General features: G+C 32.0%; 1 protein-coding gene and 1 pseudogene across 1 annotated transcript; one reads left to right on the forward strand and one right to left on the reverse strand.

The window, feature by feature from the left end:
• The first annotated feature begins 6,257 nt into the window (after positions 1-6,257).
• Positions 6,258-9,607, forward strand: LOC125837599 (F-box protein PP2-B11-like). The gene is made up of 2 exons (XM_049516688.1): positions 6,258-6,537; positions 9,216-9,607. The coding sequence occupies exons 1-2, from the start codon at positions 6,258-6,260 to the stop codon at positions 9,605-9,607; spliced, it is 672 nt and encodes a 223-aa protein (XP_049372645.1).
• Positions 9,608-12,909: 3,302 nt separating this feature from the next.
• Positions 12,910-14,239, reverse strand: LOC125837600 (1-aminocyclopropane-1-carboxylate oxidase homolog; annotated as a pseudogene).
• Positions 14,240-14,731: the final 492 nt, after the last annotated feature.

A 14,731-nucleotide genomic window follows, 5' to 3' on the forward strand; every position in this document is an offset into this window, starting at 1 on the left:
TGTTGTTAGTAGAGTTTTGGTACATTGATTTTCAGGTTCTAGGGGTTAAATTTGCGCATTTGTTAGTTAATTCATCTGTTTTCGTAGTTTAAATGTCTTGGTTTTTGGTTAGTTGCTTGGTTTGAGTTGTAGTAGTGGTTCTCCCACCGGAGGGTTAGTGTGGGTGCTAATCACGATAGTCTGGTTCGTGACACTTGAGTACTTGAGTATGAGGATAGGGAGAGTTGATTTTCATTTTTCAAAATGAATATGGGAACTAAGTAATCCCAACAGTAAATGTCCTTACTTTTAAAATGAGAGGAAACTTCGATTTCCAAATGAGTTCATGAGGAGTTTTTGAACACTATCTCTTTTAAGAGAACCTTTTGAGCATGTGTAATATTATTGGGAGTAGTATTGAGCACCGATATGGGGACGAGTTCAGACTATTCAAAGTTCTCTTAAACCATGTATGCCACGTGGGTAGAAAGGGTCATACTTTTTAGAGATTCCATATTGCTTTTTAAGCATAGCTTAGTGGATCCATTTAGTTGAGGATTTCATATACTCCGGCATGGTATAGGATAGTTCTGGCAGCGTGGGCTTGACATTGTATCATCACATAGCTCATAGTGATGGTTGTCGGTTAGAGAATCTCTCAAATAAGAGTAAAAGAGTTATTATTGTATTTTTAAATACATTGAGTTCTTCTCTTCTGTTTTTAAAAGTTTTCTTTACAATGCATCTTTACTGTTGCTTTTATATTGAAATGAGTTGAATACTTTTGAGTTTGAGTATCCTTGAGTTGAGTTGAGTTGAGGTGAGGTGAGTATGTTCTTCTTTTTTAACCGTTCAAGCTTATTTCTGTGGTTTAGAGGTTCCCTTACATGCTCGTACATTCCATGTACTCACGCAATTAGGCCTTCATCTTTCATGATCCAGATACAGGTAACCAGAGTCATCAACAGGTGCTTCCTTAATACCACTTGCAGTTCGAGTAAGCTTCGGTGAACCTCCTTTCTTCTGGAGGATTCCAGTTATATCTTTCAGTTTTGTTCGGATGTCGTGGGTCTTGTCCCAACTACCATCATAGTTATTAGAGGCTTCATAGATAGACAGTAGTAGTTGAGGAGTCTTTTCATTTATAGTGTTCAATGTTTAAGACTTGAGTTGCCTCTTTTGGCCCGTGAATGTTTTATTTAAAATATTCTTAGTATCTATTTTGAGACATAAAGTAAATCTTTACTTTTGAAGTTCATTTATTGTTGAGTAAGTCTTCCGCTGAGAGTTGAGCCATGCCAAGGGTTCGCTTGGGGCCAACAATGGTTCTCGAGTGCAGTCCACGTTCAGGATGTAGGCTCGGCGCGTGACAAGTTTGAAAAGATTTTTGCCCCCTGATTATCAAGACATAATTGATAGATCTGAGCTTCCTCTTGTTTGCAACACCAAGGAGCTCTTTTTTCATTTGTGTGATTCTCCCATTCTTCTTGTGGAGGCAAACTGGTAAAACTCCATTTTGATGTGGTTATTTTTTATGATTTTAATTATTTTTTATTTTAATATCGATTGTGTGTACATACCTAATTTATTTATCGATACATGCTACCTCTGCAGGAGGCAAAAGATAAAGTGTAGAAGGATTTCTTCATTATTATTTTTTTACTTTCAGTAGATCATATTATTGACTTTTTTCTTATTTTTAGCTCATCTTTTTCTGGTACATATGGATTCTGTTTTTAATGTATCTAGATGTTTTTGTTTCTTAAATTAATTTATAAAGCATTCGTTTCAACATTATGATACATTGCAATTTTATCAAGAGTTGTTGGTGGCTCTGGTAAGGGCTTTGAGTCAAGATCCATGGGTGACGCCATTGTTTATAGCGGAAAAAAGCTACAAGAGTTGAAACAGAGCAAAGGAGAGAGTGTGGAAGGATTTCTTCATCATATTATTTTTCTTTTAGCAGATCAAATTGTTGATTTTCTTTTTTGATTATTTGTTGTTTTCAACAGATCTTTTAATATATCTAGTTGATTTTGATTCTTAAATTAATGTATAATTTATTAGCTTCACCTTTATAATGAATTATAATTTTATCATGTACAATATATCATTTTTTCTAGGGAAAATGCATAAGTACCCCCCCAGCCTATACCCGAAATTCCAGAGACACACCTAACCTTTACTAAGGTCCTATTACCCCTTCCGAACTTATTTTATATGTAATATTCTACCCCTTTTTGGCCTACGTGGCACTATCTTTGTGGGCCCAGTGCATGTTGACATTTTTTTCAAGATAGTGCCACGTAGGCAGAAAAGGGGTAGAATATTATAGATAAATTAAGTTCGGGGGTAATAGGACCTTAGTAAAGGTTAAGTGTGTCTCTGGGATTTCGGGCATAGGTTGGGGGGTACTTATGCATTTTCCCTTTTTTCAAATATTAGTTTTGATGCATAACCCTTATTTATTGAAACAAAAATTAGTATGTATCATGTTCATAATTATCTATTGGGTACACAACTATTACAAAATTCGTTATCTTTTACTACTGATACATACACCAAACCTTATTCAACTAGTATAATGTTATGTATCTGTAGACACTATCAAATATTACTATTGATTCATAAAAATGTTTTATAACAAAATCAGTTTGTATCATATTCATAGTTATGTATATCATACATAACTTTGTTATATATCAGATATTGTGATATATCACACGTTGTTAAGTATCTGTAACACCGTTTTATAAATAAATTAGTGTATATCATATTCATAGTATTTTCAAATGATACATAACTATATAAAATTGTCGATTTCTTTTGAATCTATTACGATTTGGGACAGATTTGAGAGAAGAAAATTTGAAATTTGAATTCTTTGGAGCAATTATTTGAGAGAGATTGACATCAATTTGATTTGCATGATTTGGGGAGCTAACATATAATTTTATATTTAATTTCCTTTTTAATCTCAACAAACTACTCGCATAATGTATCAAATGTGATGTATCTGAAAGAATATGTTGTATCCTAATAACATCAATTTTAGGAGATTTTTGTAAATTGAGAAAGAGTAGGGATAAAATGTAATTTTCTCCTTACACTACAGGAATCCTAAAATTTTTATTTAAAATAAAATAAGGGGTTAATATGATCTTCCCAAAATTAAAGTGTATAATAGCAATTTTGATTGAAGTTTGAGTGGATTTTAAGTAATTTCCCAAATTTATTTAATTTCAAGATTTTAAATCACACACACACATATATATATATAAGAGAACCCTAGGCCCGCCTACGTGACACATTCACAAACCAGGATTCTCTTTTAATTTATTTTATTTCCAAAACTAGCCTTCCCCTTTCATGAAAAGTTATGACTGTTATGAAAAGTTGTGACTTTTATGAAGAGTTGCGACTTGTATGAAAAGTTACGACTTTTATGAAAAGTTACGACTTTTATGAAAAGTTGTGACTTTTATGAAAAGTTGCGACTTTTGTGAAAAGTTGTGACTTTTATCAAAGGTTGTGACCTTTCTGAAGGATTGTAACTTTCCCAAAGAGTTGTGACCTTTCCGATAAGACACAATAAGCATTTGTTCACACTACCCTTTGTTGTCTATAAATAGAGGAATTTCCTCTCATTTTAAAACAACAAAAATTTTGAACTTCTTCTTCGGTCTTCTGGACAATTAAATATTTGTGTACTTTGCTCATGTTGAATGACTCACTGACACCATTGTTTTTGTATCAATACACTGGTGAATAAAATCGTTATATCCTGAGAGGATCTATTCCTTTAAACCTCGGGTACTAGAGGGGAATAATTCCTTAAGGGGACATTGTGCATTCAGTGAGCTCGATTTTTTTCATTCTGTTTCATTCTATTGTTACAGATCCTGGTATTTCTTTTACAGTAATTAATTTATGCTTATATTATTAATTGTTATTTTTTAGTACATGCTTGAAACTTTGTTGTTTATGTTTCTGCAAAATTATTGTTATAAGTATTTGTTATTACAAATTAAATAACAAATGTTAATTGAGTATTCAAGCAAGTTTTCTCTTCTAGAATTGTTGAAGGTACAATAAAAAAGCCCTTACAAATCTCTACTTTCTTCATCAGCAACGTCATTCCTTCCTATACAAGGATGATATTTTGTGTTCTTTAGAAAAATCCTCTAAGAATTAATAACTTTGTGTGCCCATTTTTTTTTTGTTTTTATGTTGTTTTTATCTATTTTTATCAATGGATATTATGAGTACTTAAAGGATTGAAAGTTGATTGAAGTGTTGGTCAATTTTTTGAGGTATGTTATTTCAAAACATGACAACTTTTCTGGTTAGAATGATTTGTTAGAATGATTTGTTATCATCATTGGATATCTCATAGTTTACTCCCTTTTAATGTATGGTTTTTCTTGCTGTTTTGTTGTCTCCTAAAAATTTTATTGATTTTTTTTTTTTTGTATGTATATGATCTCACTTGGACAAAGTTTTCTTCCTTTTAATGTTTTTTTCTTTTTTTCCTTCTCATTCGGCTCTTCTAAATATTTTTGGTGTGAGTTATGACTATTTTCGACAAGCTTAATTTGAAGAATATGAAAGAAAACCTGCTCTAAATAAAAGTAATATCTTAAGCTACAAAAGATATGTCTATTAACATAGATTTGTTGTCCTACATGTCCCAAGTCATTGTTGAGCATTTGAGTTATCTAGGTTAGACTTATATTTATTTTTTTAATGTTCGAGAATATTTATTTAACACGAGTCTAGAATCCAACAGTTTGATCTACTCGTACTTTCATAATGCAACAATTAGACATACATATTTTTAAAAAAGTCATAAAGTTGCATTGATGAAGCATCTAGAAGGGACTTCAAAGCAGCAGTTTAATGAAAAATGAATTTCTAATACTTGTTTGACCTCAGACAAGTAGATTGTCTCTACAAAATTTTACTTATGTTGTTGTGGTGTTCATTTTTAACGGTCTTAACTTATTTATAACTAATATTGATTATTGAAAAGTTTCACATAATTTTTTTCTCGCAAGGAGTTATTCTAATCATAAAATTATTAGATTCTATATTTTTCATGTACAAAAAAATAGAAAAAATGATGTTTAATCGCTACATAAAAACATCACTCAGTTTTAACAAGACAATTATATCATCAAACATATATTATGATAAATTATTTAAAAGATAAAAATGATTAGATATCAAGATATTTTTAATCACATTATATATTTACAATTCTTGAGATATGTGATAATGTCAAATCATTTAATTTCTGTTGAATGTTCTTCAAACCTACTAAAATTTACTTGTTTTTCTTATAATAGTCGATTATTGGAAAGGTTGTTCAAAAGCTTAGAAAAATTATCTATGCCCGCGAGCGCGGGTAAATTACCTAGTATTAAGATAATTGCAAATGAAAAAGGTTGATAATATTCCTCATCTTCTATTTTATAGTTATTCAGAAGCATAAAAAAAAAATTAAAAATAAATAATATATATATATATATATATATATATATATATTATCATTTGTACACAATAAAAAAAGAGTACTACTCCTAGAATAAATTAAATGAAAATTGATCGAAATTTGATACCTACAAAAAATGTATGTTGTGCTTATTTACTTTATTATACAAATATAGTGTATTATATAATTTATATAATGAAGGATTTAGTGCACAAAATATTTAAAGTATATTATTTATTTTCTTTCCTTTTTTGGATTGTATTTGACCATGAAATTTGATAAGATCTTCAAATATTTTATAGTTCTCTAAATATTGGTTAAAATTCATTTTTTTTCAAAAAATAAATTTCAAGTTTTAATTTCAAATTCTATGACCAAATGAGAGATTAATTATTTAAACTTTCTTCCAAGAAGCAAAAAGTTTTATATTTATAGTTTTTGTTGTAAACTCATGCTGGTGAATTGATTGTCTTTTTTATTATTTTTTCTTAAATAATTAAATAATAAAATTTATGCAGTGTGAAGGTGTTTTTCAATATTTAAAGTCCTATTAGGGTAAATAATGGCGGAGCACTAATTTGAGTAAGGAAGGAGTTAATATAAAGTAACATTTTAGTATACTATATAGTCAATCTACAGTAGAAAAACATAAAATCATGTTTATTTGTACTTATTACAATAATTCACTATATAAATCTCTAAAAAAAAATCCCCTTAGATTATTTTTTCACATACAAAGTTTTGAACAAAAGTAACTATTGTATATTTTTATATGAGTTGTGACATGAATTCTTCCAACTTCAATGCTCCGATTGATTATTCTGAAAGCTTGTCAGAAGGTTGCAAATTTAAAATCATTTCAAAAACAACTCCAGCAGATGCAGTAAGATCGATAATTTTATCCAAAAGATTCAAATTTGTTGCTAAATCAGATGAAATTTGGGGAAGATTTTTGCCCCCTGATTATCAAGAAATAATTGATAGATCTGGGTTTCCTCTTGTTTGCAACACCAAAAAGGAGCTCTTTTTTCGTTTGTGTGATTCTCCCATTCTTCTTGATGGAGGCAAACTGGTAAAATTTCATTTTGATGTGGTTATTTTTTATGATTTTATTTATTTTTTATTTTAATATCAATTGTGTGTACATACCTAAATTATTTATCGATACATGCTACTTCTCACAGGAGGCAAAATAAATATTTAATCTATATGGATTAAATTTCAAGGTTCTTAATATTTAACTTGTTATTTTAATGTTGTGGGCTCATATCTACTAGTTATTTTATTTATCATGAGTTTTTACACATAAATTCATGTTTCGGTATGAAAGTATTGGATTAAGATGAATCCTTAACTAATATGTTCAGATGTTTCTACCTCTCATCAACACATGTACCAGAGAGTGGCATAGTCAAAAATTCATATATAGAGATAAAAAAAATACAAGGTGTCACACTGAGGGCTTAAACTCATGAGCTAAAATAATCTATGAACTCTCTTTGTTATTAAACTAGAATTTCTCCTTATATTAAGTGAATTTAATTGTCCATATATAATTAAAAAATGATCAAATTAAGAAAATAAAAAGAGATGAACCTGGAATCGGGACGTTGAACCCATTGCCAAGAGTATGCATCATCACTATCTGAAATTATGAGCTCTCTCGATGCTATCATAAAAGACTTCTTTCCGCTATGTTTATCAAGAAAAAAACTCTGAAAAAAGAAAAAACAAAAACATTTTCATCTTACTTGTTTGGATGGTTACTACACAAATATAGTTTCATATTGTATTATTTTAATGAAATAATGTTTGGATAGATTATTTTCCATGTTATATTATGCCACACATCAACAATTGAAGATTATAAACCTACAATATTATAAAGAAAAAATAGCACACGTGGTAAAGTTCTTATACAGAAAGGGTATAGACTTTGATAAAATAGGATTATAAAGTAATAAGAAAATAAAATTATAGTAAAGACACACACGACACCAAATTATTCATTATAGAAATTGAGACTTTCATCTTTACATAACGATGTATTTAATGATATAATAGATTAAAATCGAAATAACAATTAATATAAATATTGTAATTAAAATAAAAATATGATACAATATAATATAATAGATAGCAAGCACTCAAATGACATATTGTTCAATTTGAATAACCTAAACTTTGGAGAGAGAAATAGAATAAAAATTGAGACTTTATATTTCCCCCCTACCCAACAAAAAAAGTTTAAAATAAACAATCTAATGCAATAAGTGTGGCAATCAATAAAGTGGATAAAAAATTATAAAATATTAGATTTTAAATTTTGGTGAATCTAAAATAAAATAAAATACTAGATGATCATTTATTTTCACCTACTTGAGCTATCATAGTACTTTGGTATCAGGAGAACCACTAGAGGAAGGAAACTAGTTCAATAGAATGCACTTCATTGATCTACAAATACGTTTTCCTTTGAGAGGTTTTATTTAATAAAATAGTTTGCTTTCTTTCCTCTTCCCTTTACACTGACTTCTTCCTCTCTATGAATTATGTCATTGAAGCTTGGTGCTCCAAAGCTTGGAGATCGAACACCAATCACTTAACTTGATAGATAGCGTACAATAAAATATTCCAAGTTAGCTCATAGATATATAAGAACCCGAATAGTTGCAATTGGTAAAAAATTAAGTTTTTATTGAAAAAGAAATTACCGAGACATTATTGCTGAAGCTGAACAAAGTATAACAGTAAAAAAGAATAGATTGTTGTGGACAAAAGGGAAAAGAATCAAAAGATTTGACACTTTGATGTCTTACTTATAGAAAATACAATCCAAAAGCTATACATAAATGCTATTGTAATAGTAGAAACTTAAAGGACAAGCGAATAAATATTGGAATGTAAAAGATGATATTACCTTCATTTATGTGTAACCTACAATTATGGATAATTACTACCTTCATTTTAATATGCACTTAATCATACATTATGGCAATTTGTTCTGGATACAAAAAATCATAAATTACACTATCTATTCTATATGCATATTCATATTGGGTAGTAAAAGATACTAACTGTTAATTATGACTCCATAACTGATAGTGGCTCAACTTGGAAAATTTGCACAGATAATGAATTGGGATAGGAGATGTTAGATTAACCTAACAACTAAGAACAAATATCAAAGAATGTGGGGCAATGGATGAGGTTGCTCCTCTTTACACTAGAGGTTTCATGATCGAACTCTGGATATGAAAAAAATCTTAGTAGAAAATGCTTCCTGAGTAGCTAAAGGTTAATACTCCAACTTTCAAGTTAAGAGCTTCTTTCTATTAGCATAGTATAGTAAAATAATATTATATGATATGATTTACGAAGGTCAATTAGCACACAACAACGATGGTTAATATTCATCTATAGTTTAGTAAAGGTGGTTCATGCCCTTGAATGGAGACGCCTATAATAGGAATGTCTTAACTACCCCACCGATAATGGTCTTTATATGACATAGACATGGTGCGTTGGTTCTTGTCAATGATTTGATGGTAAAAATAAAAAACTGCTATAAAAATTTAATTGAATAATATCATGTAAGACTCAATCCTTTAATTTTATTTTTTTACATTCGCATATGGTACATCTACTAAAGAGCTAAAGCCCTACATATATATATATATATATATATATAAAAACTTTCCTTACAAATGTTTCTTGTAATGCTTTTGCATATTCTCTGAAGTGGCATATCTTATCGTTGGGCATCAATTGGATATTCGTGGAACAATAGGCACAGAAATGTTGTCACCAAAGACAGAATATGCTGCTTATTTGGTGTTCAAGTTGGTAAATAGGTGCGATTATAGACTTGAATCTGCTAAATCAAGTATTTGGTTTGTTAATTATGAGAGTGAAATTGATACTGAAAATCAGGCCAACACCGTGCACCTTCCAAGATTGCAAGAAAGTGGGGATATCCCAAAATTGAGAAGAGACGGATGGATGGAAGTAAAATTGGGATATTTTGATAGCAAGAAAGGCACTGACGGTCCTATTGAAGCAAGATTGTTTGAGATGAATCGTATTTACAAAAGGGGACTCATTGTTGAAGGAGTCGAGTTTCGTCCAAAATGAGATGCGGATATGAAATTTTAAGTTTTACAAGTTTTGAACAAGAACTCTTTGAATTCTTATCCTGATTACTAATTCAATGTTTGCAATTTACTATAGACAATTCATATGCATTGCATATCTGTTACGACCCAAGCCTAGGGCCTAGACGTGACATGGCGAATGAGGAACCCGAAGGAACCCCAAACAAGCCTCTCAAACTTGTCATCACACTTCATCGGTCGCGGAAGTACAATCAACATTAATTAACGGGAAATAGGGACTAAGGGCAAACCATTTCAAAATGACATCATAGAACAAGAGTCAAGCTCATTTACAAAATACTTGTCCAACGCACACCTCTACATACATAGATAGGACGGGGCTATGACATACTACCGGCTCCCCTCATAGTCAAAATACGATTGCAAGCTAAAGTCTCAAAACATAGGAGTAGAAAACATAACATAGCCCTCGAATCATTGAGGACTCACCAACAACTCGGATAAGCACCGTACTAGCCACGTGAATGGAGAGAAGGATCAAGAGTAGCTCCGATCCCTACATGGTGACATCATGTAGGCAAAATATGCGTTAGTACTTGGAATGTACTAAGTATGCGGGGTGCAACACAACAATAGACAAAGACACAATCGAAATACAAGAAATAGTTTCATAGGCATTATGAATAACAATATGAGGATGCATGATCAAAGTGAAGTCAAAACATGTTTAAGTAAATCTATACTAATAGTAGATATCATATGTGTATGCATGATCCAACCAATCTATAACCCCAACTTAGGATAGGGGATGTCGTTCACACCCGGACACCCTGGTGGCAAGGTATAAACCCCTCGCATGGTTGATGTTGGTCACACCCCAAGCATCCTAGGTGGTGAGATATAAACCTCTCACATGGTTGATGTTGGTCACACCCCAAGCATCCTAGGTGGTGAGATATAAACCTCTCACATGGTTGTCCGGTTCTTTTCCCCCAGACCGGGCATGGTCATGCAACACTTTATATAGGAAATTCCCATTAGGCTCTAATGCAATCTCACGTATGGAATGAACATATACACAAGCTTAGTTTGTCATCAACACATCTCTGGATTTCCATACATCTCATAACTCAAGCTTTAAAGCATCGATTCATTAATTCTCCATAGTTGGACATTTTGTCAAACACCTTGAAGGCATGTAATGGAATCAAAGAGTATGGAAAATAGGGTAGTAATTATGCAGCCAAACCAGTGAACAACCTACAACAACACATTTTAACACCCACAATACCACATGAAAATCTCCACATCCATTCCAAATTTAGATTCAAGTTCTAGAGTCACAACATGCTCAAAACAATCACTTTTCATGTTTAAAATTCAATGTACAGGAAATTATTACAAAGAACAAGACTAATTTATGAATCTTAACTTAAACCATGAATTAGTGAATAGAATAGAGTCTAGGCACTATGGGTGGAAGGACCCATGAGTTCAACACCACATACCTTGAGTTTTTATGAAGGTCTTGAGAATGTCTTCAATGGAAGCTTGGAACTTGGAGCAAGAGTCTCTTCAATCTTGAGGAAGGTTTTGGATTAGGGTTCTTGAGAGAACTTGAGAGAAAATGTGTCTAAGTATGGGAGAGGTGTTTTGGGAAATGTTTTAGAGATGGGAATTGAACTAATGTTATATAGGAAATAACATATGTCCTTTGGAAAAATGGTCCAACACTTAGAAAAAAAAATGAGGCGGGTGAACAGTAAAAACGCTCACTGGAAATTGTCTTTCCTGCCGGACAGATTTTACGAAAATGGGCATAACTTCTTTGTCTGAACTCCGAATGAGGTGAAACGAAGTGCGTTAGGTAGCTAACTCAAAGGGCTTTCCATGGATATGTTATTGGCCACCCAATAATTTGTGTTCTAGGAGATATGACCCTTCAAAGTAGACCCTCGAAAAAGGCTTCACTTGGAAATTTCGGATTTTGATACGGTTGCTCTAAAATTTGGGTTAGACCCATTTCCCACTCAATTTGACCCCCTAAACAAGAATATGAAGTCGGATTTTTGAAAAACGAAATGGATTTTTTTTATTATATATATAGCTAAACAAGTTTCCGGTAACTTCCGAAGCACATTTTAAAGAACTTTTTGGGTCATTTCAATATCCTTTAAGGCTTTAATATTACTTAATAATTTGGATGTCTTCTTTCTACCTTCTGGCCAATTTTGTGGCCTATATATTTTGGCTTTAACTTCACTTTTAGAAGGTAGGAAAAGATGAAGAGAAATTCCTTCTTCCAATAGTTATTATGTTGGATTTTCTTCTCTATTTAATCTATGTGAATTTATGTGCTTCTAGTTTTATATTATATGAGAGCTTTGATGAATCCAGGGGAGGGGAACTATTTTTTGTTCTTTGGGATAACTCATCATGTTCATCTCCATCTTCTTTAGGTGCTAAAGCTAATAAGGTATGACAATACTATAAGTCTATAATTTTAATGAATTGATGTGGAATACTCAGAGAAATGATAACCCTGCTAAGTAAAAATAAATTTAACTAAAAAGATGATATAATTATTGTGGTAATTTCTCAAGTACCAACACCAATGACGGAGGGTTCATGGGTGATTCTAGTTGATATTGTTGCAGCCTTCAGGCCTGTATGAGTTCCTCCACACACCTGATCTCTTTGTTCATGTCATAAGCGTCCAAACCTTCCTTAGTGGCCTGTAGAATTTTTTTTGCTTTCCCTTTATTGAGAATGCCTTCTCAGGTAACCAACTATCCCCGCTCTCTTTGTTATTTCCATCAAGTACCATATCTATTCAATTGATTTTACCCTATACAATAGGAAAACTAATGGAATGACATGATCAATGACGTGGAAGAAAATATACCTCATGTCTCCGATGCTTCTCAAACTTTGTCCACAATCTCCTTATGTTTGATTGGATCTATCACTGGAAAAATGAACTTTGTTTCACAACTGCTTAAAGATTCCTCTTTTTAGTTGGTTGAATGAATATTTGTGGCGCACTTGGTGTTTTCAGCATCAACAATTCCTTTTTGATACCAGCCTTAGCATCATCAAAGGCTTTTAAATCTTTCTTTACATATATAAAATGGGACTTTTTGTCATTACATAACAAAGGATTTAACAGCACGATACAACAAAACTTAAGTTGTCTTTACAAACAAACATTGTATTTAAAGTAACAAGACGATACAATACAATAGGTAATAACCAGCATCCAAACAAGTATCAAAAGTAAAATTCTCAGATCTCATCATAAATTTAGTTATTACATTAAGATTAGTTCTTGTAACGCGACAATGCAGAAGTTCCATCTAGACCTTTTTTACAGTAATACTCACGATAGTCTTTCACTGTGGTTGCATGATATTTTGGAGTGCTGCCTTCTAACAACAATTCAGTAATCAGTCCATAAAGCTTGGAAGATGACATTGAATCAGTGCCGAAGAAGCATGGAACTGACACTCTTGGTCCAACTTTATTTTCCAATACTGTGTTCAACACTTATGTACTTGTCATTTGATATGAGCTGAAAAAATAAACCAAAATAAGCAAATGGCATATTCACTCTTATAGATTGTACATGGATTAGAAAAGAAAAAGAAAACTAGCCTGTAGAAGATCTCCAATTTTGACCACAAGAGCACCACGCGTAGGAGGAACATAAAAACATTGATTCTGGTGAAGCACTTGAAGTCCTCTGATGTGATCTTGTAGAAGCATTGTGAGAAAATCATTGTCAGAATGTTTGTTGGTGCCTATGGTAAGTTCTGGCTGACGGCATGTTGGATAGTAAAGGGCCAAAACACCAAGCCCCTCCGCACAATACATATCTTTGAGATAACAACGATCAAGACCGATCAAGACCGAGACCTTCAAACAATAATCCAAGCAAGGAACAAGCCAATTCCATCATATGCTTAGAGTAGTCTATAAGTATTTCTCTACAACAATTTTGTAAAATTAATGAAACACCACATCACAATTTTTATCACCGCATAATACATATTCAATTATTGGTTGGCTTTCTAATTCATATTCAAAACATATACCTACATGGTCTTGGAAATTCTTCTGGACTGGAAGGGTTAGGAGACATTTTAAATAAAATGTAATCTCTCCAATTTGCAGCTGGAACAGAAGGGCTATACAAATCAAAATTGCTAGCATGAACCACATTTTTCACGATATCTCGAGTGTAATACTGTTTCTTCATCTTGATAACTTGCTCAAAAAATTGTCGGGCTCCTCATAACATTTCATCAAGGACAAATATTGGAATGCCATGATTAACCACTTGGAAGAAACCCCATGTCACCGATGCATCTCTTACTTTGTCCACAATCTCTTTATGCTTGATTGGATCCATCTCGTCGATGCCTTAAAGGTCAATCACAGGAAAAATGAAGTGTGTTTCACATGTATCCGAGGAATCTATGTTGTTTATTGGTGGTAGAATGAATATTTGAGGTATCTTAGTGATTCCAGCATTAACAAGCCCTTTGACACCCGCCTTTGTATCATCAAAGGCTTTTAACTCACTCATTTTGTCATAATTACTTGTTTGATCAACTGTGGCCTCCAAATTCTCAGTGCTAGAGATTACCATCTTCTTTGCTAGGATGGGATGTTATAAACAATTAATTAGTAGAGCTCATAATGGGTAGCAGGGGATGATATAAATGCTTATTACTATTTATGTACAACAATATATTAAGTCCCTTTCACTGGTCACTGTCTGAACCCACTAAAAAGTTTCAACCTCACCTATATCCCAAAAATAGAAGGCTTATGGATATTAGACAAGCAGAAAAAAGCAACAAAAAAAATTGTGTTGAGAATAATATCCACGACAAATAACAAGAACAAGAGAGTAACAAGGCACCATGTTCTTTTAGCATGGAAAGTATAATACTTGAGCTGAGCAATATAGTACCATTATCGTGAGAATTTTAACATTTTGTAATCTGAAAAGACTACTATATACTTAAGATAGAATAACCTTCTTTTATTTTGCACACCTTAAAATTTTATAATACTCTCACTTTCTATTTTTCCTCACCGACTATTTTCTTACACTATATCTGTGGATTACTGATGA

The sequence above is a fragment of the Solanum verrucosum genome, unplaced genomic scaffold, assembly GCF_900185275.1.
Source record: "Solanum verrucosum unplaced genomic scaffold, falcon-dt-bn FXZP01000263.1, whole genome shotgun sequence".
In the NCBI taxonomy this organism is placed as follows: domain Eukaryota; kingdom Viridiplantae; phylum Streptophyta; class Magnoliopsida; order Solanales; family Solanaceae; genus Solanum; species Solanum verrucosum.

What these genes read in the sequence shown, in the direction of transcription:
- LOC125837599 (XM_049516688.1), top strand. Translation starts at nt 6,258, where the DNA reads ATGAATTCTTCCAACTTCAATGCTCCGATTGATTATTCTGAAAGCTTG. An exon ending in TCCCATTCTTCTTGATGGAG is followed by an intron (nt 6,538 to 9,215) that starts GCAAACTGGTAA and finishes TATTCTCTGAAG; the next exon opens with TGGCATATCTTATCGTTGGG.